General features: G+C 43.6%; 1 protein-coding gene across 2 annotated transcripts in view; it reads left to right on the top strand.

Moving 5' to 3' along the window:
* Positions 1 to 24,030, top strand: part of ctnna1 (catenin (cadherin-associated protein), alpha 1) — a 132,473-nt gene that overhangs the window by 80,711 nt on the left and 27,732 nt on the right. For both annotated transcript variants that reach the window (XM_013133582.4, XM_029119554.2), the window contains exons 11-16: positions 474 to 566; positions 3,717 to 3,873; positions 8,510 to 8,710; positions 9,908 to 10,059; positions 15,420 to 15,530; positions 22,626 to 22,807. In XM_013133582.4, coding sequence (XP_012989036.3) covers positions 474 to 566; positions 3,717 to 3,873; positions 8,510 to 8,710; positions 9,908 to 10,059; positions 15,420 to 15,530; positions 22,626 to 22,807 — 896 coding nt within the window. The remainder of the gene's footprint in view (positions 1 to 473; positions 567 to 3,716; positions 3,874 to 8,509; positions 8,711 to 9,907; positions 10,060 to 15,419; positions 15,531 to 22,625; positions 22,808 to 24,030) is intronic.

Below are 24,030 nucleotides of genomic sequence, written 5' to 3' on the forward strand. Positions count from 1 at the left end.
ATCCGACTTGAGTTCCCACGGTCAACCACAATGTTGTGTCTGGGCCTGTTGGATACAGGATCGCAAGTAATCAGATTGGGATGCATTCCGTGACGACCTATTCAGATGTGAGGTGAGAGTGAGTCTGAATGAAACAGCATTTCCGTTCAGCCGACAGACTAGCTTACGTGGTGTACTTCTGCCAGGCGTGTTGGCCAGTGTCTTTCTTTCTGTTGCTGAGGCTGTGTGTACTGGACACCGGGCGTGCTCCATCTTCCTGTCTGTTCCACACGGAGACGCTCTGTGGAACATGGAGACTGCCCCGCTGTTTTTGTGTGTGTCTGTGTGTGTGTCTCATGCTGTGTGCTGTATGGGTTTTTGTCCTGCTCTCTGCATGATGTGGAGACAGTGAAACATTGCATTTACATACATGCTGTGTAATGTGTGTGTAGGTGTGAGTCTGACGTCTTCTCTCTCTCTTTGTGTGTGTGTAGGTGGCCAACCTGGCGTGCTCCATCTCTAATAATGAGGAAGGAGTGAAGCTGGTCCGTATGGCAGCATCACAGCTGGAGACACTCTGCCCCCAGGTACCAGCCCTCTACCTACAGTCCTCCCTCTACTCCCCTACCCCCCCCGTCCTCCCTCTACTCCCCTACCCCACAGTCCTCCCTCTACTCCCCCCCCCGTCCTCCCTCTACTCCCCTACCCCCCCCCCCGTCCTCCCTCTACTCCCCTACCCCCCCCGTCCTCCCTCTACTCCCCTACTCCCCCCGTCCTCCCTCTACTCCCCCACCCCCCCACCGTCCTCCCTCTACTCCCCCACTCCCCCCGTCCTCCCTCTACTCCCCCTACCCCCCCACCGTCCTCCCTGTCTCTTTCCCCTCTGCTAATCCAGAAACCCTCAGATCATCTCCCCTTGAGCCTACTCAATCATGCCGACTTGCCATCGCTTCACACCATGCCCAACCCCCTCCCTGACACCTTACCTGCCTGCCCCCTCCAACCTGTCATTTCAGTCCATCTCCATCTACCTTCCACCTCTGTCATTTAGGTCTTTATCTACAACCCTGTTTCCAAAAAAGTTGGGATGCTGTGTAAAATGCTAATCAAAACAGAATTCAATGATGTGCAAATCATGTATCACTATATTTAATTGAAAATGGTATAAAAATACTGAGGAATTGTATACAAAAAAGTTGGGAGAGGGTCGTGTTTACCTGTGCATCACCTCTTTAAACAATACTCTGTTTGGGAACTGAGGAGACCAATTTATGTAGTTTTGAAATTGAAATGTTTTTCCATTCTTGCTTGATATGAGTTCTGCTGCTCCACTGGAGTCATTTGTTGTATGTGTTATTTCTTTATGCGCCATGCTGTTGTAATACATGCAGAATGTGGTTTAGCATTGTCTTGCTGAAATAACCAAGGCCTTCCCTGAAAACTACATCGTCTGTATGTAAGCTGGATGGTCCCTCACTTAAGTCCAGAGGACACGGCGTCTATGATTCTGAAAAAATTATTTCACATTTTGATTTGTCAGAACAAGGAACAGTTTTCAACATCACCTCATGGTATCTTAAATGAGCTTGGGACCAGAGAAAGTAGCAGGGTTTATGGATCTTGTTTATATGGTTTCTTTGCATGGTAGAGTTTTAACTTGAATTTGTGGATTCGGTGAAGTACTGTTTTCACAGACAATGGTTTTTGGAAGTGTACCTGTGCCCATGCAATGATGTCCAATACTGAATCATGTCTGATTTTAATCCAGTGCATGAGTGTCTGAAGATCCTGGCCATCCGATATTGGTTTTCAGCCTTGTCCCTTGCGTGCAGAGATTTCTCCGGATTCTCTGAATCATTTAATGATATTACGTATCATTGATTATGAAATCCCAAGACTCTCCAATTACACTACTATTCCAGTCTTGTTGTGCCGATCCCAAAGTTTTTGAAATATGTTGCTGGCATCAAATTCAAATCAAATCAAAGTGGCCATGTATTTTTCAAGGAACAGTAAGAATATTTCAGTTTCAACATTTGATATGTTGTCTTTGTACTATTTTCTAGTACCAAGACAACATATAAATTTGGCTCATTCCACTTTTTTTTTAATTTCTTTTGTACAAATTGTTCCTTGTTTGTTTTGATACTTGGCAATAAAGCTCTTTCTGATTATATTAATTATAGGGCTTAAATGATTTGCACTTAATTGCATTGTTTTTATTTTTTGCACTGTCCCAACATTTTTGGAATTGAGATTGCACCTCCCACCCCCTGTTATTTGGGTCTCTATCTACCTCCCACCCCCTGTCATTTGGGTCTCTATCTTCCTCCAACCTCTGTCATTTGGGTCTCTATCTACCTCCAACCTCTGTCATTTGGGTCTCTATCTACCTCCAACCTCTGTCATTTGGGTCTCTATCTACCTCCAACCTCTGTCATTTCCGATTCTCTCCAGCCTCATGTCCTGCCTGCTCTATAAAGCCCCGCCCCAGCCTACCTTTCCATTGGCTGTATAGCTGAAATCTCCGGGGTGCTTAAGGCTAAGGGTTGCTGTGGGACTTGTGCTAGCTCTGCAAATCTTGCATACCGTTAAGCTCTTCCAGTTCACAGCTCCATGCTTTCACCTTGACTACAGCTCACCCACCCCCCGTCCGCTCCCTCTTTCTCCTTACACACATTGTTGCTGACAATGCACTCTTGCCAGGTTTCACTTGGAAGAGATCGGTAACCTAGAGTGCTTCTGGTTAAATAAAGGTTAAATAGATAAATGAACAGCCCTGTCAAGCCCTAGTATCACGTCTAAATAGATGTAGCCATGCCTGCCCTGCTGTTGCCAACACCAGCCTACTTCCTCCTGACTCTGCTTGGCTGGCTGGCTCTCTTCCATAGAGATCCTGGTTGAGTAAAGGTTAGATGATTTAAGCAGGATCTCTGTCAACTCCCGGTATTTTCGATCTCAATTACTTTAGCCTTACTGGCCTGTCTTATCCCGTTCCCATCTTGGCATGAGAAATGTTTGGTTGTTTTGCCAAAGCAGGTGGAATGTATTAAACATTTATTTAAATGAATCTGAAGTTAACAATCACCATACAGAAAATGGCAATCAGTTTGCAAATACCAAATTTCATTCACTTATTAATTTCGTCTAATGACTCTCATTCATCCCTTTAGCTTTTTTCTCAACATGCGTTTCCCCCCAGAAAACAAGCAGTGGCTGATTTTCCCTTTTATCCATGTCTCCTAGTGAATCAATCCTACTAATCAATTAGCCCCCATATAAAAACACTGGCCAAACAGTGTGGTGCACAGCCTTGTCAGCCCTAAGGGGGTGTTTGTGTCTGTGGCTCTCATATGTACTCAGGCCTAGCTTCATTCTAACGAGGGCCTAATATTTGGCTAATTCATGTGATTGGTTTGTGCTTGTTTTTTCTATACTCGTGAGAATCTTAAGGCTTTCATGATAAACCTTGGAAATGTCAGCAAAGTGAGGACGTGCATGCTGGTCCTTAAAACAAGCCGTTAGCCCTAGGTGTTCTGGTCACGCTAAGGTTTAGATTTAGGGTTAGGGACTTAGCCTTTGTTCTAAGGTTAGCGGTTAATTATTGGTTCTTCCAAATTCTTATTTTAATGAGTGAGTTAGTCTGCGCTGAGTTTAACCAATAGTCTGACAAGGTGTGTAATGCCTAGAAACCTAATGCTTTAGCAATTGATTTGTACGCGTTTTCTCTGCCACAGGTGATCAATGCTGCACTGGCGCTAGCTGCTAAGCCCAATAGTAAAGTTGCCCAGGACAACATGGACCTGTTCAAAGACTCCTGGGAGAAACAGGTCCGTGTCCTCACAGATGCTGTCGATGACATCACTAGCATCGATGACTTCCTCTGTGTGTCAGGTAAGTAGGGGCTGAAGCTCTTCAGACCATAGTTTTCATTTCCGTACTTTAATGTCATTTGATTTCGGTCATTTAATTAAAAAATATTGTGCATCTTTATAGTTGCCCAATGAATAACCAGTCATCAGTACTGGTGCACGGGCAGCACCCCACAGGAGTTTACATCCAGCTTAATGACCCGAATGCACTTGGGCGGGTCTAAGGGGTCCAGGGGGAAATATGTATAATTGGACAACAAATTGCTGTACTCTGGGGAATTTTATGTGTATTTAGGAATCTACATTATGAATTCCTCCCCGGAATAACTGAAGCACTTAGTAAAGCAAGCAGCGTTACAAAGTCTCGATGTCCTCCAAAGTTGCATTTGTTATACAGTGGCTCTTGTGACTCCCTTGGACTTTTTCACATTTTGTTACAGCATGAAGTCAAAAATGATTTAGTAAATACATGTCCATAATGTTGAAGTGTATACTTAAAATGTCTTTCTTAAAAAGAATGATGAGAATTCTTTGATATGGCCTTATTTAGCATAGGTGTCAGCTGAATCTTGGTAGCTTCTGCTTAAGTCACACAGAGTGTATCCTTGGTCCAGCAATCAGTTGGCATGGTAAATATCCTCATTCCTCTGGAGACTGTTTGCTCAATATAAATCTTGTCCATATTCCTTTAAATTAAAAAGTTATTTTTCAGATATCTCCCACTCTAACACATTTATTGTAACACAGTAATACCATGGTCCATCAAGCAATTACATGTTCTATTTTAGGATAAATGTATAATATAAATTCTAATTGAGTGTATTTGGCCTTTAGGCTACTCCTATAGTAATAAATAAATCAAATGTACAGTGGGGAGAACAAGTATTTGATACACTGCCGATTTTGCAGGTTTTCCCACTTACAAAGCATGTAGAAGTCTGTGATTTTTATCATAGTTACTCTTCAACTATGAGTGACGGAATTGAAAACAAATATCCAGAAAATCACATTGTATGATTTGTAAGTAATTTCTTTGCGTTTTATTGTATGACATAAGTATTTGATACATCAGAAAAGCAGAACTTAATATTTGGTACAGAAACTTTGTTTGCAATTACAGAGATCATATGTTTCCTGTAGTTCTTGACCAGGTTTGCACACACTGCAGCAGGGATTTTGGCCCACTCCTCCCTACAGACCTTCTCCAGATCCTTCAGGTTTCGGTGCTGTCGCAGGGCAATACGGACTTTCAGCTCCCTCCAAATATTTTCTATTGGGTTCAGGTCTGGAGACTGGCTAGGCCACTCCAGGACCTTGAGATGCTTCTTACGGAACCACTCCTTAGTTGCCCTGGCTGTGTGTTTTGGGTCGTTGTCATGCTGGAAGACCCAGCCACGACCCATCTTCAATGCTCTTACTGAGGGAAGGCGTTTGTTGGCCAATATCTCGCGATACATGGCCTCATCCATCCTCCCCTCAATACGGTGCAGTCGTCCTGTCCCCTTTGCAGAAAAGCATCCCCAAAGAATGATGTTTCCACCTCCATGCTTCACGGTTGGGATGGTGTTCTTGGGGTTGTACTCATCCTTCTTCCTCCAAACATGGCAAGTGGAGTTGTCTCATCAGGCCACATGACCTTCTCCCATTCCTCCTCTGGATCATCCAGATGGTCATTGGCAAACTTCAGACGGGCCTGGACATGCACTGGCTTGAGCAGGGGGACCTTGCGTGCACTGCAGGATTTTAATCCATGACAGCGTAGTGTGTTACTAATAGATTTCTTTGAGGCTGTGGTCCCAGCTCTCTTCAGGTCATTGACCAAGTCTTGGTGTGTAGTTCTGGGCTGATCCCTCACCTTCCTCATGATCATTGATGCCCCACAAGGTGAGATCTTACATGGAGCCCCAGACCGAGGGAGATTGACCGTCATTCTTCCATTTTCTAATAATTGCGCCAACAGTTGTTGCCTTCTCACCAAGCTGCTTGCCTATTGCCCTGTAGCCTATCCCAGCCTTGTGCAGGTTTACAATTTTATCCCTGATGTCCTTACACAGCTCTCTGGTCTTGGCCATTGTGGAGAGGTTTGAGTCTGTTTGATTATGTGGACAGGTGTCTTTTATACAGGTAACAAGTTCAAAAAGGTGCAGTTAATACAGGTAATGATTGGAGAACAGGAGGGCTTCTTAATGAAAAATTATCAGGTCTGTGAGAGCTGGAATTCTTACTGGTTGGTAGGTGATCAAATATGTGTCTTATGTCATGCAGTAAAACGCAAATTAATTATGTAAAAATCATGGATTTTGGATCTCTCACAGTTGAAGTGAACCTTTGATAAAAATTACAGACCTCAACATGCTTTGTAAGTAGGAAAACCTGCAAAATCGTCTGGTTATCAAATACTTGTTCTCCCCACTGTATTTTTCTAAGGCCATTTTTACATAAGCAGTTGTCACAAAGTGGTTTTACATGTTCTCTGCCTAAATGCCCAAACGGTAAGTAACTAGATGTGCATGCACAGTGGCTAAGAGAACTCCAATGTAGGGTTGGAATCTAGGATTTATGATAAACACACCTAAATAATACACAGGTGGTGTTAGTGTTTTCTTAAGTAGGTAAATCAAATTTAAATCTGTGATGTTATTGCATGTTTTATTGTGACTAACATTATTCATGCTGGTCAGGTGCTACTACTCAAGTGCTAAAATGTTGATGAACATTTTAGTAGGATGTAGTTATCACTGGACATGCATTGCTTTCAATTCGGATTTTGTTTTGATGTGTCCTAAAAAGCTTGTGAGCATCAGATGTAAACACATGATATTACTATTTTCCAGAAAGCTCTAGTAAGTTTCGAGGTGAAATGAAAAGCACAAAAAAGTGGACTTTGCGGTATAAGTGCTCCTAACTCCTGTTCTATGATGTCTGTGCAATCAATGGGACTTCTCATGAAGGATATGTTGTGGACTGGCAAGCATTCCACCATGGACTGGCAGTGGTCCATAGACCAGGGTTTGAGAAACACTGACATGTTTCTCCCAGAAAAGTATTGGCCATAATTGGCTTTTCTAACATTGATTACCGATTTTGTTTTTAGAAACCTCCAATCTACCCAGAATAATTATCTGTGCTGATATATTGATCGACCCCTAGTGTGGTTGAGTATGTGTCGATATGTGTATGTGTGTTTTTATAAACTGGGTGTCTAGAATCCTGAATGGTTAGGACTTCATTGGCCCTATACCTTTGCCTTATTTCTTACATATAGTGTATGTATTTGAAACAAACATGAATGAAAGCCCTTTTCTCTATACAAGTGTATCATACCTACCCCATTCCCCAACTGTCTGAGTGATGGATTGGCACACAGAACCACAGGCAAATCGCTGGAATTGAAGAGCATATATTAGATAGAATTTCAATATGAATGTTGAAGATTGACACCTATTCAATACTGCACCCATATACTGACAAAGGTTTTTCAATATGCTTTGTCTGCCCAGCCATTCCTTATATGTGGAGGTTGGGGTGCTGTGTGTCAGACACTCTTAATTGGACTCCATCCTGTACCTGTCCAATCTATTTGAAATGTGTTCCTCAGTGTTTAACACTGTTTACTGGAGTAGATGAAGCTGGTGCTCCTTAGAGGAGTGAGTCTTCTCTGTTGAGACCTGGATCCATAGGTAACGCAACAGGCTGATTGGTTCCCTGCCAGCCCCTCTGCCTCTAGGGCTGGGCCTGACGGACAGGAGCCGCGAGGCTGAATCCTTTCGGGCCACCGTCAGAGCCATCAGTAGGAAGGAGGCAGACGTCGGGCGCCTCAAAGCGCTCTGTCAGAATTGACATCCTGTCATGTATGTAAAGACGACGAGGCCGCCTGCTTGTCCTGCTGTCATTTGGGAAACATCCAGTGACTCCGCTCTCCCACCTCGGGACCTATAACCGGCACAGGCCGTCCCAAATTGCACGCTATTCTCGACCCTTCTCTGTACAGGCCCGCACTTCCCTGGTCTGAATGAGTCTCACTATCTTCGGTCTCTCTCCTCACTTCTCTCCCTCGTGCCCTTTGTCCCTGTCCCCCCCCCCCACCCCCCCTTTAATTTAGCTTTCTCTCCCCCCTCTTTCTCCCCTCCGTCATTCACTCCCTCCCTCCTCCCAAGCCCTTGATTCTTTTCATTAGCAGTGCTAATCCAGGGACAATGCAAACACATCAATCATGTTGGGCGAGGATTTCTTGCTTTTACACAGTCGCCAGTGTTAAATGGTTATCCTTGCTCTGCTGTCTCATCCAGGGGTTTCAACTCTTACCCTACAATGGGCAGGCCTGCTGGTTTTCTGTTTTACCTCACTAATTACACCCACCTGGTTTCCCAGGTTTCTAAATTAAGACCCTGATGATTAGGGGGTGGAAATGGAAAAAGCGTAATTGGGGCTGTCTTGAGGTCCAGAGTTGAGTTTGTGCCCTAAACCAACACTTCAGTTTTCTACCCTGTCCCGTAAACAAGCACTTTAGTTTTAAGTTCTCCATTTTGGATGTTTATTTATGGGTGGGAGGGATGGGTCTTTATAGCCACAAATTGCAATTTACTTTTCTGTTTTTCTTAGATTAACACATTGTTCAGAATGTGAATGATTCTAATAGATGTTTCTTCCCCTTCCAGAGAACCACATTCTGGAGGATGTGAATAAGTGTGTGATCGCGCTGCAGGAGAAGGATGTCGACGGTTTGGACCGCACTGCTGGGGCCATCCGTGGGCGTGCTGCCAGAGTGGTCCATGTGGTCACCTCAGAGATGGACAACTATGAACCTGGAGTTTATACCGAGAAGGTTCTTGAGGCCACCAAACTTCTCACTAACACTGGTGAGATTCGTGTCTCTCTTGCGTAGCCTGATTGTTCTGATGTCCAGACTCAAACCATTGTCATTCTGAACCAGATGCTTTCACTCCACAACCTCTAGAATGGCTTTTAACTGCAGCTCCTCAAAGCTGAAACACAACTGTCCACATGACCCCCCCCCCGGTCCACATGACCCCCCCCCCCTCCCTGTCCACACGACCCCCCCCCCCCCTCTGTCCACACGACCCCCCCCCCCCTCTGTCCACACACACCCCCTCCATTCATCCTCTCCGTCCCCTTCCTGTCTTCCTATTTACCTCCCTCTTTAACACCAGTTCTATGTAAAACGGAGGCGTTAAGTGGATCGACAGGCACCAAACATATTGTCATCCATAAAAGCTCTCTGTAATTACCACAGCTAGCTAGGCATTCATTAACTATTCAGAGGCCAATCTGTTTTTGTCCTGTTTTTTTCTTAAATCTCATCTTAGCTGAGGCAGGGTTTGAGTTAAGCACTAAAGCTGGTTGTGTTCTTCAGGAAGGAGCTTGGTGATGTTAATTTAGGATGTTGGAGCCCCTTGAGATGGGGCGTGGTGGTATGTTGATGTGTGGCCTGTAACAGCAGCCTGTGATTGGCTGTTTCATTGGTATTGACTAAAGGGTCAGCGAAGGGGACCAGGAACACGGGCATCTCCCTGAACACAAAAAGGCCAGCTCCAGAATGGCACGTTTTCCCTACCCCCTGCTAGGGACTACTAGTCCAGTGCCATACAGGAGTAGGGTACCACTTTAAAACAAGCAGACTATTTCTGTGTACTGGATCAGCGTCGGTTTAATTATAGTGCCGGAACACCAGGAAATGGGTCTTCATTCTTTCACATGGCTCAGAAACAGTGACTGGTCTCCATCTGCACTTTTCCTTTTTATTGTGGTGTAGCAGCTCGCCCACTCCGAGACACACACCACTAGTGTGATTATGATATTGGTATTCATCTCGTCTCTGCTTTCTGCGCCTGCTGCTATATGAGCTCATGAGTTGTTGCCTGTTGGTTTAGATCCAGCGTGGCATTTAGCTCCCCTTTAACACTGGTATTGGTTCAAGCTCTGTTTAACTCCACGGTGGGGTTAACTCCCACAGTTTCCCCCCCCCCCCTAATTTGCTGCGGTGTGCTGTAGAAGCCAGCCTGACCAGTGTCTTACCCCTCCTCTTCTCCACCCAGTCATGCCTCGCTTCACGGAGCAGGTGGAGGCTGCGGTGGAGGCCCTGAGTGCAGACCCCTCCCTGCCCGTCGACGAGAACGAGTTCATCGACGCCTCCCGTCTGGTGTATGATGGAGTTCGTGACATCCGCAAGGCTGTCCTCATGATCAGGGTGAGTAGTTACTGTGCCGTATACCTAATGTCTGTCCGCTATTTATAGACACTTAAGTGGCCCGTGGCAACCTTTTAGTCTGTCATGATCAGGGTGGCCACGCAAGCAGTCTCCTATGCACTATTAATGAACAGTCTTCCTCCCTCTGTAAATCACCTGGGCCAGTGTTAGGGCGCTTGTCATTTGGTTACGGGAGTGTAAAAGTTTAATTTGAATATCTTTACTGCGAAGGCACACTGCTTCCACCTGGTTTGATTCCAGCTGACTGCTTCCACCTGGTTTGATTCTAGCTTAACTGTTTCCGCCAACAAATTGGTGCGGCTGACTTCCTGCTTAAGTGAGCAGTGTAATAAGGAGCCACATTGGCCTCACCGGGGTGTTCAGAGAGAGGCAATTCTCCATCTTGAGCTCTCCAAGGCTAGTTGGGGATTGTCTCAGTGAAACCAGATTGTGCGGACAATCTGGTTTCACTGAAAATGGATCCGTAGCTATTCTTGTCAGGTATGAGAGGACAGCGGTGTGTTCATCTTCCCTTCTCTTCCCCTTCTCCCACTCTCTCCAGTTGACAGTGTTTAGGACAGTGTCCAAGCTGTCTGTGGTGAATGATCCTGCTGTGTAAAGTGGTGTCTACCTTTTCCATCGCTCTCCTTTCATTCAATTAACCGACCACTTTCTCTTTGGGATCATGACCATGTTTAGTGGGCTGGGATTTATTGTCCAGCCACGGTACTGCATTCATTTAGGTTAACAAAACAATGAACTGGCTGGATCCATTGGTGCGCATGTGTAGTGTTTGTGTTCGACCCCAGAAGCTAATGATTACGTGTCTCAAACAAGTATCTGTGTTGTTTAGCATTCTTCATATAAGGGACCTATAGCATCAGTTTGGGCCTTTCAATCCGATTGGTGCTTTTTTTTACTAGAATATGTTGTTGTCCAAAGCAAACTTTTAGGCACCGTTGATAATTCAGTTCATAAAAATGTACAACTACTAGCATGATTATTGTACACAGCAGAGAAAACAAGTGATTTACAGGGGTCTTGTCTCTTATAATGACAGGCCAAAATGTATTCAACTGTTCCCCATGACAGTTTCACAACAGGATTCTTTACTTTTCAGGAAGTAGTTGTTTTTGTGTTCAGTTTCCATGGCCAGGCTATAGTCACTGAGTCTGTACATTGTTAATATATTGTTTTTCTCAAAACATTTTATCCTTAAAATGTGTTACTCTAGGTGTTTTACACAGTTTCATTAATCTAAATAAAACTAAAAACTGGGTGTCTGAGGTCAAGTGTTCTCTACTCTGGGCCGTATCCCGCCAACACCCAGGCAGCTTCTTATTGACAATGAGCAGACGAGCCATTTTGAAGCCGTTCAGACATCGTTTACACCATCCAGCGAAATGGGTGGCTCTTAAACGCTGCCACGACACGTACCAGAACAACCGTCAGATCAACACACTAAGCAGCTAATCGAGTTTGGTCAATGTGGGTAAATGTGTTGATCTGTTGAAGTCACTGCTTCTCGTTATGGCATGCTGATTCTGTAGTGTGCTGTGGTGCTGTCATCTTTGGCCCATTCATTTGTTAATGCCCATTCAGTGCTGTGGAGTTGTACTGCATTTGACAGCCGTTTGTGGATTCTGAGTGGTGCACCACGTTTGACCCGAGTTCCATTTGACACGTGTGTCCATGGCGATGCTGATGGGCTGTAGCCTAGCTTGGTGACCCGCTCATAACACGGGGGTTGATGGTGGGGCGAAGAAACAGTGAGGCGGGGAGTGTTGATAGGATTGGGTAAGGGGTATGGAGGGGGCAAGAAACAGTGAAGTGTGGAGAGTTGATAGGATTGGATAAGGGGTGGGGAGGGGGCAAGAAACAGTGAGGCGGGGAGAGGTGACAGGAGTAGTGGGGGACCCTGTGGCTGGCTGGGACTGTGGGTGCATGGCATATCTGCTGGGTGGGGGGGGGGGGGGTTTGAGCCAGCTTGTGGTGCAAGCTGTTGTGTTTTTGTGTTGTGTTCATCCTGTGCATTTCCTAGTGTGTCTGTGTTGATCTGTTACATCTAGTTCTAGGATAAGAAGCTGAGTCCACCTCTGTTTCAATCTCACCACTGGCTGACCGGATTGCTTTCAACCAGCTGTAGATGAATGCTGATGTTTTTGTTTTAACATAGTCAGAGCCTCGCACGCAGTTCCCCTGGTGTTGGAGAGACAGGGGCTGATCACACCTGATCTTTAATCACCACAGCATGCATCTTCTGGCAGCAGAAGCGCACACACACACACACACACACACACACACACACACACATGAACACACACACTGACTGAATGGAACCAGGCAGAGCAGAAACCCTAACTGAGTTTATCTGCTAGCAGCTGTTCTGTCCTGAGATGGATGGAGGGATATATAGAGACTTGATTTGGCAATGTAGGTAAACAAATGTTTCCCTTGTCAATAAAGCCCAGTTGAATTGAGCAGAATAGAAACGGTAACTCAAGTTTGCCAACACGCCTGGAAGCATCTGTCAAGAAAGGTGAGAACGTTCTGTGAAATGATGAGTGAGAAGAGAGGCTTTTTAGATGACACGGGTCCTGTCGTGTCGGGTGAGAACCAAGCAGTGCATTCCACACATCAATGTGGCGGCGGTAGGGTGATGTTTTGGGGTTGCTCCGCTGCGTGCAGACCAGAAAGACCAGACATGATTGAAGTAACCGTAAATGCTCTGCTCTACATCAGAGAATTCTGAAAGAGAAAGTCAGGCGATCCGCCCGTGAGCTGAATCTGAAGTGTTCCAGGGTCGTGTAGCCACGACAGTGATCCCTAACACCAACCAGGCCTTATCAGAATGCCTGAGAAATAAATCAATGTTCCCGTTTTCCAATGACCTAGTTAATGGGCCACACCTAAAACACCATGAGACAGTTTAATAATGTCTGTCATTGTCTTTTGTATCCTGTTCCTTATTTAATGGTTTCTAAACTGTATTGAAGAACTATAAATGTTCTTTATTTCATATTAGGTTTCAGGCAACCTATTTTCTTGCCTCTCCACGTCACAGTTTGTTTAAACTAGACCTCAGAGGTGGAGGCCGGACTGTTTGTTTCTTGCACTGTGACGCCTATAGACTTGAATGGTCATTAATTCTTACTATATTACCCTCATAATCTTTACTATTCATTGAATATCATTGTTGAAAGGAGGAAGATCATTTGTTTATGAAAGTAATAGGTCTGACCTTCTCCAGTGGGTTTAGAGGGACAGACGAGGAGTCGAAAAAATGTCATTTAGAACAATGGAGAGAAGCCTGCCTCCTCCAACTGTCTCGCCGTTAAGGAGAGCCTGTGGATATAGACATTCAGAGAGAAGGGCATCTGGGTTATACCACCCAGTTTCCACAACAGTTGTGGACATCAGCAGTGATGTGCAACTCATTTACACGCTATATTCAGTAGGAAAGATGAAAAATCTAAGTGTTGAAACCAATTTTTTTGTTTGTTTCTTGAAAAATATATGCCCACTTTAAATATGATGCCGGCAACATGTTTCAAAAAAGTTGTGAAATGCAAAAAAAAAAGGAACCTGGTGGAACGTCACACAACTATTTAGATTAGTTGGAAACAGCGGAATAACATGATTGAGTATTAAAAGATCATTCCAAAGATTTTGGGTCTGTCAGAAGTGTGAATGGTTCCCCGCTCTGTGAAAGGCAGAACAGTCTTCTCTTTTTGAGAATCAGACGCCGCATCCTCCGGACTAAAGAGGAGAGGGACCATTCTGCTTCCTCGCAGTGCACAGTTCAAAAGCCAGCATCTGTGACGGTATGGGGTTGCATTAGTGCACATGGCATGGGTGACGTGCACATCAGTGAAGGCACCATTAATGCTGAAAAATATATAAAGCTTGTGAAAATCTACATATGTTGCCATCCATCCAAACATCTTTTTCAGGGAAGGTCTTGCTTAATTCAGCCCGGCAATGCCAAGCCACATTTTACCCATGTTACAACAGCATGGCTCCATAGTAAGTGTCAGGGGGGCTGATCTGGCACATGATGAAATGAAAAATGTGACCAAGGAGAGAATGAACCGTAGAGCAGCAGAAATCCTATATCAAGCAAAATGGGGAATACATTTCACTTTCAACACAACAGCAATTGGTCTCCTCAGTTCCCCCAACGCTCACCGAGGATTGTTAAAAGAGGTGATGCAACACAGTGGTAAACATGCCCCTGTCCCAACTTTTTTGAAATGTGTTGCTGGCATCAAATTCAAAATGGGCATGTATTTTCCCCAAAACATTGTTTCTCAGTTTCAACATTTGATGTAAAATTTTCTGTTGAATTTGCGGGGAAATTATTTGCATCAAAATCATTGCATTCTGTTTCTAGTTGGATTTTTCAGTGTTCCAACTTTTTGGGAAACAGGGTTGTAGATGTTATTCAGTAAATTCAGGTCTCCCAGATGTTGTGTGGTACATCCAGTTTGACTTGATCTGAGCCCTAGGACGGGTGGATGGGAACGCTCTTTCTAGGGAACGAGGAGATCTCTTAATGCTATGTGTGAGTGGGCCGGTGTGTGATTTGGCCCGCGTGCCGTGAATTTGCCTCATGGGAGAAATCACGACAGTGGCCTCCTGAGATCTTGGCCTCCTTGATTATGTTTGCCAAAGAAGTTATGGGTATGTTTTTATTGGAATCATGGCACCTGTCAACAAAATGAAATTGGTATTGTTGCCATGCAGCAAATCTCTTTACCCATGCGTCTTTGCATGACTTTTTGATGTTTGTGTGATGCTTTTGGGAATTGAACCCATGACCTTGGATATTCTAGTGATGCAGTTTTAATCGCAGAGACACACAGAACAGGCATCAACATGCAGAATGTGATCTGTTCTGGTCCAGAAGTGTGTAGTTGGTCACCTCTTCCTCACAATGAAGCGGTTATGTTCTTAACCTAAGCCATTCTGTCTTTCCCGTTTTTCCATTCTGTCTCTTCGTGTCTCTGTCCCCCTTTGATGGCGATACCGTTTTCCTCCCAATATGTTTCATACTTGCTTCCTGCTCCGTTTTGCCTCTCAAAATGCACAGGCAGCACATTAGATATGATTTACAAATTCATTTAGTGTGCGGTTTCCTACTGCGGGCTGCTGGGAAGGAGAGGAGGAAGACATTTATCTGTGGTAACTGGCAGCGCCGGGACATTTGCCATACATCATAAGCAAAGCAAGCATGCCTGTTATTTGGCCTAGCTGTGCTCCTACTGGTCTCATACATTCTCCCCCCTTTTCCTCTGTTCCACTTGCAGACACTTCTCCACCTCTCCGTTACTCAATCCCTGTCTCCTCTTCCCCTGTAGACTCCGGAGGAGCTGGATGACTCTGACTTTGAGACCGAGGACTTCGATGTGCGAAGCCGGACCAGCGTTCAGACCGAGGATGACCAGCTGATCGCTGGCCAGAGCGCCAGGGTGAGTTCACACACCTCAACCCCTTACTCGTCCCCTCTATATGCCCTATATATACCACTTTATACATGCCTCATCCACTCTCTATATGCCCTATATATACCACTTTATACATGCCTCATCCCCTATCTATATGCCCTATATATACCACTTTATACATGCCTCATCCCCTATCTATATGCCCTATATATACCACTTTATACATGCCTCATCCCCTATCTATATGCCCTATATATACCACTTTATACATGCCTCATCCCCTATCTATATGTCCTATATATACCACTTTATACATGCCTCATCCACTCTCTATATGCTCTATATATACCACTTTATACATGCCTCATCCCCTATCTATATGCCCTATATATACCACTTTATACATGCCTCATCCCCTATCTATATGCCCTATATATACCACTTTATACATGCCTCATCCCCTATCTATATGCCCTATATATACCACTTTATACATGCCTCATCCACTCTCTATATGCTCTATATATACCACTTTATACATGGCTCATCCCCTATCTATATGCCCTATATATACCACTTTATACATGCCTCATCCCCTATCTATATGCCCTATATATACCACTTTATACATGCCTCATCCCCTATCTATATGCCCTATATATACCACTTTATACATGCCTCATCCCCTATCTGTATGCCCTATATATACCACTTTATACATGCCTCATCCCCTCTCTATATGCCCTATATATACCACTTTATACATGCCTCATCCCCTATCTATATGCCCTATATATACCACTTTATACATGCCTCATCCACTCTCTATATGCCCTATATACACCACTTTATACATGCCTCATGCCCCCTCGATGTGCCATATGTATATATCAATTTCTGTAGATTTGGGATACAATAATTTAATACTTTTGCTTTCACAAAGAAATCACTTATTCTTTGATCTTCCACAAAGTTGGATCTAGAATTTCAGTGAGCGATGTGACCTTGAGGGTGTATGCCTCGCTGTAGCTTTACCTGACACTCTACAGCTGCACACTTTGACACGGCCCTACAGTGAGTTAAATGGATTTATGAAGGCACCTTTGAGATATTTGCAAGGCCAATAGGAAGAGGTAGGGAGTGAATGAGGAGCCACTGAGATAATCTGGACTCCCAACACAGATACTCACTGACGTTATCTATTGTATGTGGGCTCCTTAATTCACTGCCCTGGCGCCGCTACAAATCCTTTCACCCTCCACACCTGTTCAGGAACACTTCCCTGATTCCACAACCCTCTCTGCCTTTCCTGGGAGGAAACATTCTTCAGTTCAAACGGAGTAGTTTAAATCTGGGATGAATATTTCTGTGGCTCATGGATTAGCTACTTGAAGGCCCAATGTCCAGATTAGTGGGTTAGGTCTAAGCTGTTTAACACAGAACTGTAAGAGGCTTAGAAAACAGAGTTATTAAATCAGAATATTAGCTAGTGACTAGGCTGCCTAGCTAATTCAACTCGATAAGGTAATGAATTTTGCATTTAGTTTTTTGGCCCAGCATGGTTGTTTAACCGAAAGACTGGTGACAGTGGGAGTGTCTCAAGTGGCACCCTTTTCTTTATATAGTGCAACATTTGAAATGAACACTGGGACAAAATAGTGCCCTAAATGGATAACGGGGTGCAGTTTGTGATGTCGGTAATAGAAATAGAAAATAAATAGACTGGAATTACCTTACCATTCTAGTTTTTCTCCAATTAAAATACTGTCCAGTACACTTCCAAAATACAAAAAAGATCTTCCAAAATACAAAAAAGAATCATTGAGTTAAGAATTGAAGTATATTGGAAAGCCTGTGCTTTCTCACAGGGGTGGACTTGATAAGACAGAAGGGTGGCAGGCTATAAGACAGAAGAGGTAATGACCTCTGGCGTTACGTTATCAGTGGCCTTGTGAACTTAGCATCATTATTATTATTATTAATGAGCTAATTCTTAATAATAATTATTGGAATAAAAGTTCTCTGCTCAAAGCCCGTAAGTCCTCTCCGCATGTGGCCCCTTCCTGACGAGCAGAGCAACCCACGGTTCCACTCTCATTCTGTGGGTCTTTTGCCAGGTTGGGATGTGCATTCTGCAAGCCACTTTTGTTTTCCGACCCATGGACTGTTTTATTTTTTTTGGTCTTGACTCATTTCTTTTGCTCTTTTGACATGCTGGCTATGATTAATTTCTACAGCAGGCTTAATTAACAACTGTCATGTCCGCACAAAAAAAGCACACTGTGTAATGTCATAGCATAGAGCAGAATAAAAGGTTTGGAACTGATAATCATGTGGAGTTAATGCATTAACTTATTTTGGGATGTCATTGATGGACACTGCCCTATAATAGAGGATGCACTTAAAGTGATCTTTCACTTTCATTTATTAAATTGGTTTACTTCTGTCTATATACTGTTGAAGTGAAGGTTACATATCCATAATGTCAAAGTATCTGAATAAGTAAATGTCAGCTTTCCAGGGTTGGGTGTACTCTTTTTTTTTTTTTTTTTACGTGACTTGTAGCAGTAGGAATTTGACAATTTATTTAATAATAATTGAACACGCCCAAAATTTCTTTTATTTTTTATTTTGCCGTTTTAAACCAACTACCGCGAATTGAACTCTGCTTCAGACTTGAATGTGCTTCTTGCTGCGTATGTCTGCCTGTGGGTTTGGAATTAAAACCTTTCATGCTTAGGGTCGTGTGTTAAAACCCCGGAAAGGTGCTTGAATACTCATTCAACCTGTCAAATGTTTCTAAATAGATTTGAAATCGTTTCGCTGCAGAAGCAGCAAAATTGCACTTAACTGCCTGGCATGCTGCTGGATCCCAGACACCACATTACAACTCAAATGGTCTGTCTACGAACAGGCTCTCAAGATGCCTGACCACAAGACCAATCAGCACCATCACTGGAATGACCTCAAAACACGAGCTCCAGAGCTTCTGTAACTATGATTGCATACGCACGTCCGTACTCCCCCTGACCACTTAGTCATTTTATCAAGCAAAAAACCCATAGCAGCAGATTCACAAGGTCTGCCATGACTGGTGACTGACTGTATTGTTCCCTTAAGGAAAAGCACTTTGTCAGGCGGGCTTTCTCTGTGAGAGCTTTCAGTATCTGGAACACGCTGCTTTCAGACGGCCGTAACTGCACCACTTACCACGCTTTCACACATAATCGGAAGACATTGCTGAAGGACAATCAGGTCTGCACCACCTAGTGATTAGCTCCACATAGCCACTTTCCATGTTGGCTGTCTGATGTTTCTACATTGTGTCTGTAGTTTGGTTGCTTTGTTGTCTTATTCTGCCTGCATGATAGTGTTGCCCTATATGTGCTCGTAGTCTTGTTTATAATTGTGAGTCTCATCTATGAATAAAAGACACTACCTTTAATTTATATATATTACTTTTCAAAAGTTTGGGGTTGCTTAGAAATGTTCTTGTTTTCCACAAAAATGTACATGACATGAGTTTGATTAGGAAATGTTGCTTAATGAATAGGACATGTAGTAATTGGCAAGGTTAGAAAGAATGATTTTTAATAGAATGAACTGTCCTCCTTTGAAGCATTTACAGCCCTGCATGCTCATGGCTTTCTAGTTTTCCACTTGTTGAGGTATTCCTCAGGGTGCCGTTGGCTAGCATGTGGCGGTCTGCGCGACCCTCCAAGGATGTGCCTACCCAGACCATCACTGAACCACTGCCGGTCAAGCTGGATTATGTTGCGGGCAGTATAGCGTTCACCACAGCGTTCCCAGACGCTTTCACGTCTGTCACACATGCTCAGTGTGAACCTGCTCTCATCTGTGAAGAGAATGGGGCGCCAATGGCAGGCTAGAGGACGTCCAGCACTCATGCCACCCTCATCGAGTCTGTTTCTGACCGTTTGGTGTTAGCTGAGGAAATGTTTCAGGAGTAAAAAGTGGGATGACCATAGCCCTTGTTAACTAAGGATGTGGACACGTAACCTAGCAACAACAATTTCTTACGCTCCCTGCACTTCAAAGAAAAGTGTTTGGACAGATATTATTTATCACACTATTTAACAGTGAAACTGTGGTACAAGAAATTAGAATTTCATGGTCAATATACCGGTCTTCAGAACAGTGTTATTTTTTGGAGGGGTGGCAGTCCTGCATTAACACGACCTGTGAACAATATGCCTGGTCAAATGTAGTGCCCTATAAAAGGAACGTGATGTTTGAATCACAATGGTCACTTAATGGGTGGTCTTTTTTTCCACGTGGAATTAGTGTGGAGGCATGTCTAATAGAACTTCAACCGCCTGCTAATTATGCATCACAGTGCAACCTATTGTATGTTCCGTATTTCCCACACAACTATCGTTCTATTTCTGTCATGTTCTTTAGTTTAATTGAATTATTTCGTTGGCATGGCCAGGAGATTTCAGCTTAATGTAGCATGACATGAAATTACATTACATTACAAACCAGCTTGTTTTAAAGCCAGAGTTTGACCGTATGAAAGTGTCATATACCTTTATACTGCTCTAATTGCGTTGCTAACTGGTTTATAATAGCAATAAGGCAAGCCAGAGTTGTGGTATATGGCCAATGTACCACGCCTAAGAGCTGTTTCCAGGCACTTTGCAATTGCATCATGGTTAACAGCCCTTAACCGTGATATATTGTCCATATACCACACCCCATCGTTCCTTACGGCTTAATTATAGACTTCCTTAGGAAAGAAGGCTAGGTGATTAATTTATCTAATAGCGCTGGGAATTTACCAAGAGGCCATCCTACTAAGGACATAAAGGAATGTCCGTTTATGATGTACTGGTCAGACCTGATGTTTAAGACCCTAAATGACATCCTGCCTGTGCACAACTTCGGGACCAGAGCCCTCTGGCCTTGGTTCAAAGTACTGCAGTCTGTACTGAAAGGTAGCCAACCTCACCGAACAAAATCCTGGGCATTTGCTCTGTGAGCTAAGTAAAGTCTTTAAAACTGAGGTCAGCCTTGTCCTGTGAACCACCTCCACTACACATGTGGTCACACTGGGGAGTGTCCCAAATGGTGCACCGTTTTAGTGCGTAACTACTGACCTGGGTCCAGAGTCAAAAGGGTGCCATTTGGAAAGCAGAACCCTTAAACCCTTCATATAGTCGTGGTGATGATGTGGTATGGGAGGTACAAAGCAGGTGAAAGGAGAAATGTCCTCTATTGATCCTGTAATGGCCTCAGGCTCCTCGGATGACTGTCAGGAGGATATCCTCCCTCAATACGCCTCACCTCTAGCACTGACTCCCGAATTGCACCCTGTTCACTGGAGTGTGCTACTTTTCACCGGGGTCCCATAGGTCCATGTTCTAGAAGAACCCCTCCCACAGTGCAACACCCGGTGTAGATCAGCGCTCAACTTCAGCCACAGGCAGTACTGGATTTCAAGGGGTTGTGAAGCCGGCCTTCGCTGTAGGAACTGAAATCCACTGATGAATGTACCACGCCCCCGTTTCACAACATGACCATCAGGCATGCAAATTGACCCAGTGGCAAAGGCTATTTCACCTTGACTGGCTGAAAAGTTCAATTTCACTGGAAGTGTCCATACTCTCTCAAAAAATGTTTGCGATGTTTTAAATATCCTGTGTCCTTAACTTGGAGTGATATGTTTTCATTGTTTTAAACCAAGGTAGCAAGGCATCAATCACACAGAATAATTGCACTTGTAAGGCACTTCTAACGCAGAAATCTCTGTATATAAATTCCTGTCCTGCAAATAGGACAAGCAACCAGCAGAAAGCTGAGAAAAAACTGCAGAGGAGCCCTGGATAATGCCCTAGCGCCGTTGTCTTTATGCTTATCTGTCAAACGCTCCCACGCATCGTCGTAAGCCCCTGTTCTTCATACAGATTTAACGAGCTAGACCAAACTCCTGTTGCGCCTTTCTTAATGTAGTACGTTGTACGGCTCTTCACGTTTTCTTCTGCTCGCCTATTTGTCATGTCACCTGTCCTAATAAAACATTTGTAAACGCTATGGCCGTCAGACATGTATAAAAGCTTTTGTTTGTCAAATGCAGTTCATTTAGAAAGGCTGTCGCACATACTGTATGTTTATGGGGCTATTGTCTGTCACAAATACGGTACATTTTGTAAAGGCTCTTGGTTATTGTATGTCACAAATACAGTACATTTTATAAACACGATTGCCTGTCACAAATTCATTCATAACGTTTTAAATGTTTTTCTACAGTCAAGCTAGTATTCAATTGTGTATGTTTAAGCTTGCTAGCTAGTTAGCCAATTTGGTTTTGTCATTTTGACTTAAGATGGATTTTAGCTGGCATGGTTGTTGCCTGTGCTCCAGCAATTAGCTTATGAAATATTGTGGTTAACCAACATACGATAGGTTAAGTTTAACGTTATTGTTAGTTGATTTTTTTCGCTTGTGATCTGGCACAGTTGCTGTTTTTACGAAAATATTCTTTAATGGTCCAACTTAGTATACCTCAATATTACCCACTAGGTGCTGCAAAAAAACTAAACATTTTCTATAAGGGAATTCGTTGCACTAACTGTTGCTGTCCATCATCAGCTTAACTCTCGCTCTCCACATGAAGTAAATCTCTGTCTCTTCCATGTTCATACAAAGGATTAAAGGATTACATTATTTTAGTTGTCAATTGCACAAAGTCCAACCAAAATGGGGTTTTTAACCCAAGTCCCCAAACTAGAGAGGTGCAGGTTCTGGCACAATGGGTGACTGGGCATCAATTAGGTTTAATTGCTTTGCTCAAGGGCATAACTACCAATCATTTTACTATTTTGACTTCTTTAAGTCGGCCACCTGACATACCGACGCTTATTATCTAATGTGTTATTCCGTACTACTCTGTTTGGTCTCATTAAATTAACACACTGGCCTTGCTTGGCTGAAATGGCTGCATACATTTTATTTATCTTGATATATAATTGGTATATTGCACACATTTTGTCATGACTCTACTCAGTCTCTTCCCCATATTCCATACTCAGTTTATAATTACTGAAATGTAGTGTCGTACTAACAATCCCTGTATGTCACACCCTGTTTCTCCACCAGGCTATAATGGCCCAGCTGCCTCAGGAGCAGAAGGCAAAGATCGCTGAGCAGGTGGCCAGCTTCCAGGAAGAGAAGAGCAAGCTGGATGCTGAGGTGTCCAAATGGGATGACTCTGGCAATGACATCATTGTCCTGGCTAAACAGATGTGTATGATCATGATGGAGATGACAGACTTCACCAGGTGCGTGTCTGTGTGCGTGTGCGTGTGTAGCTACTATATCAGTATTAGGCTTTATTACATTTAGTCTCGTTATCCCCGAATCATTCTTTGCACATCCATATTTTTCCATTTGAACTACTAAATTTGCTTGTCCGAATTTGGATGCAAAGAATGCATCTGCAGTTAAATGTTGGGGTGGCTCTCTAAATATTGGTAATTCAATACCGTCATGATTTTTTTTATGGAGTGGGAAATATATTTTTATAGTGATTAGTTTGAACAGGTTCTAAATTTAACTGCACCCCCCCCCCCCCCCCGGAAGTCATACCCCTTTCTCAATATAGTCCTTCAAAAGTCCATTATTTGCTCAGGTATTCCAATATAAGTTGCCAACAGTTTTATTGCCAGTTTTTGTACTGTATAAGCTTTCGCTAGTTTCCAGCTGTGTCATTTGATGGGTGTTGCACAAGTCTGCCTCACTTATTGTGGAAAAACCGCATGGGGCTTCTTTTGAAGGACAACACTGAATCTTCACTTGGCTTCCCATACAAAGCATTCCGTTTAAAAAGGCATGTGTTTTCATTTGAAGAAAGTGATCGTATGTTTGGTATTTATGCTTCCATAATTAACTGTAAACGGACTGTCTCCGTGATTGTAAGACATGTTTAGTGTTTTGCCAGATGCTTCTCGGAGTGAGTGGATGGCTAACTAGAAGTGGTTATATTACCTGTGATCAGCCTGCCCACCGTGCATCATCTGATCTCATTACCAGGCTGGGCTCCATTAGCTTGAAGGAGTTTCAACAGCAAAGAGACACCTGCTTGATGAGAGTACATTTTCATTTCACCTGCACCCTGAACACAGGCCAGAGGTATAGGTTTTGCTGTCAAGTAGCTTCTAACCAAGTCATCCACCTCCCCAGAAGCTGTTTTATTGGGACTTGCACTCGTTTCATGTAATGAGATTCAGTCGTGCTACTTAACTAGCTAACAATACTATTTAGTCAATAGTAAACTATGGTTATTCACACATTTGGATTGCTCAGGGAGAAAGTTCACGGGATGGATAGGCCAGAAGATTCACAATAATGGCAGGAAATCCAGTGTTGAATCAATGTAACTGAAATCTAGCGTTCCCTGGTGTTTCTGAAATTCTGTTTGGCGCTGTCAACTTGTGAGGAATTGAAAGCGGTGTGTGTGAGGGGAGCGCATGTGGTGTGTGTCACCCTGGACTTGATTGAAATC

The sequence above is a fragment of the Esox lucius genome, chromosome 4, assembly GCF_011004845.1.
Source record: "Esox lucius isolate fEsoLuc1 chromosome 4, fEsoLuc1.pri, whole genome shotgun sequence".
NCBI lineage: Eukaryota > Metazoa > Chordata > Actinopteri > Esociformes > Esocidae > Esox > Esox lucius.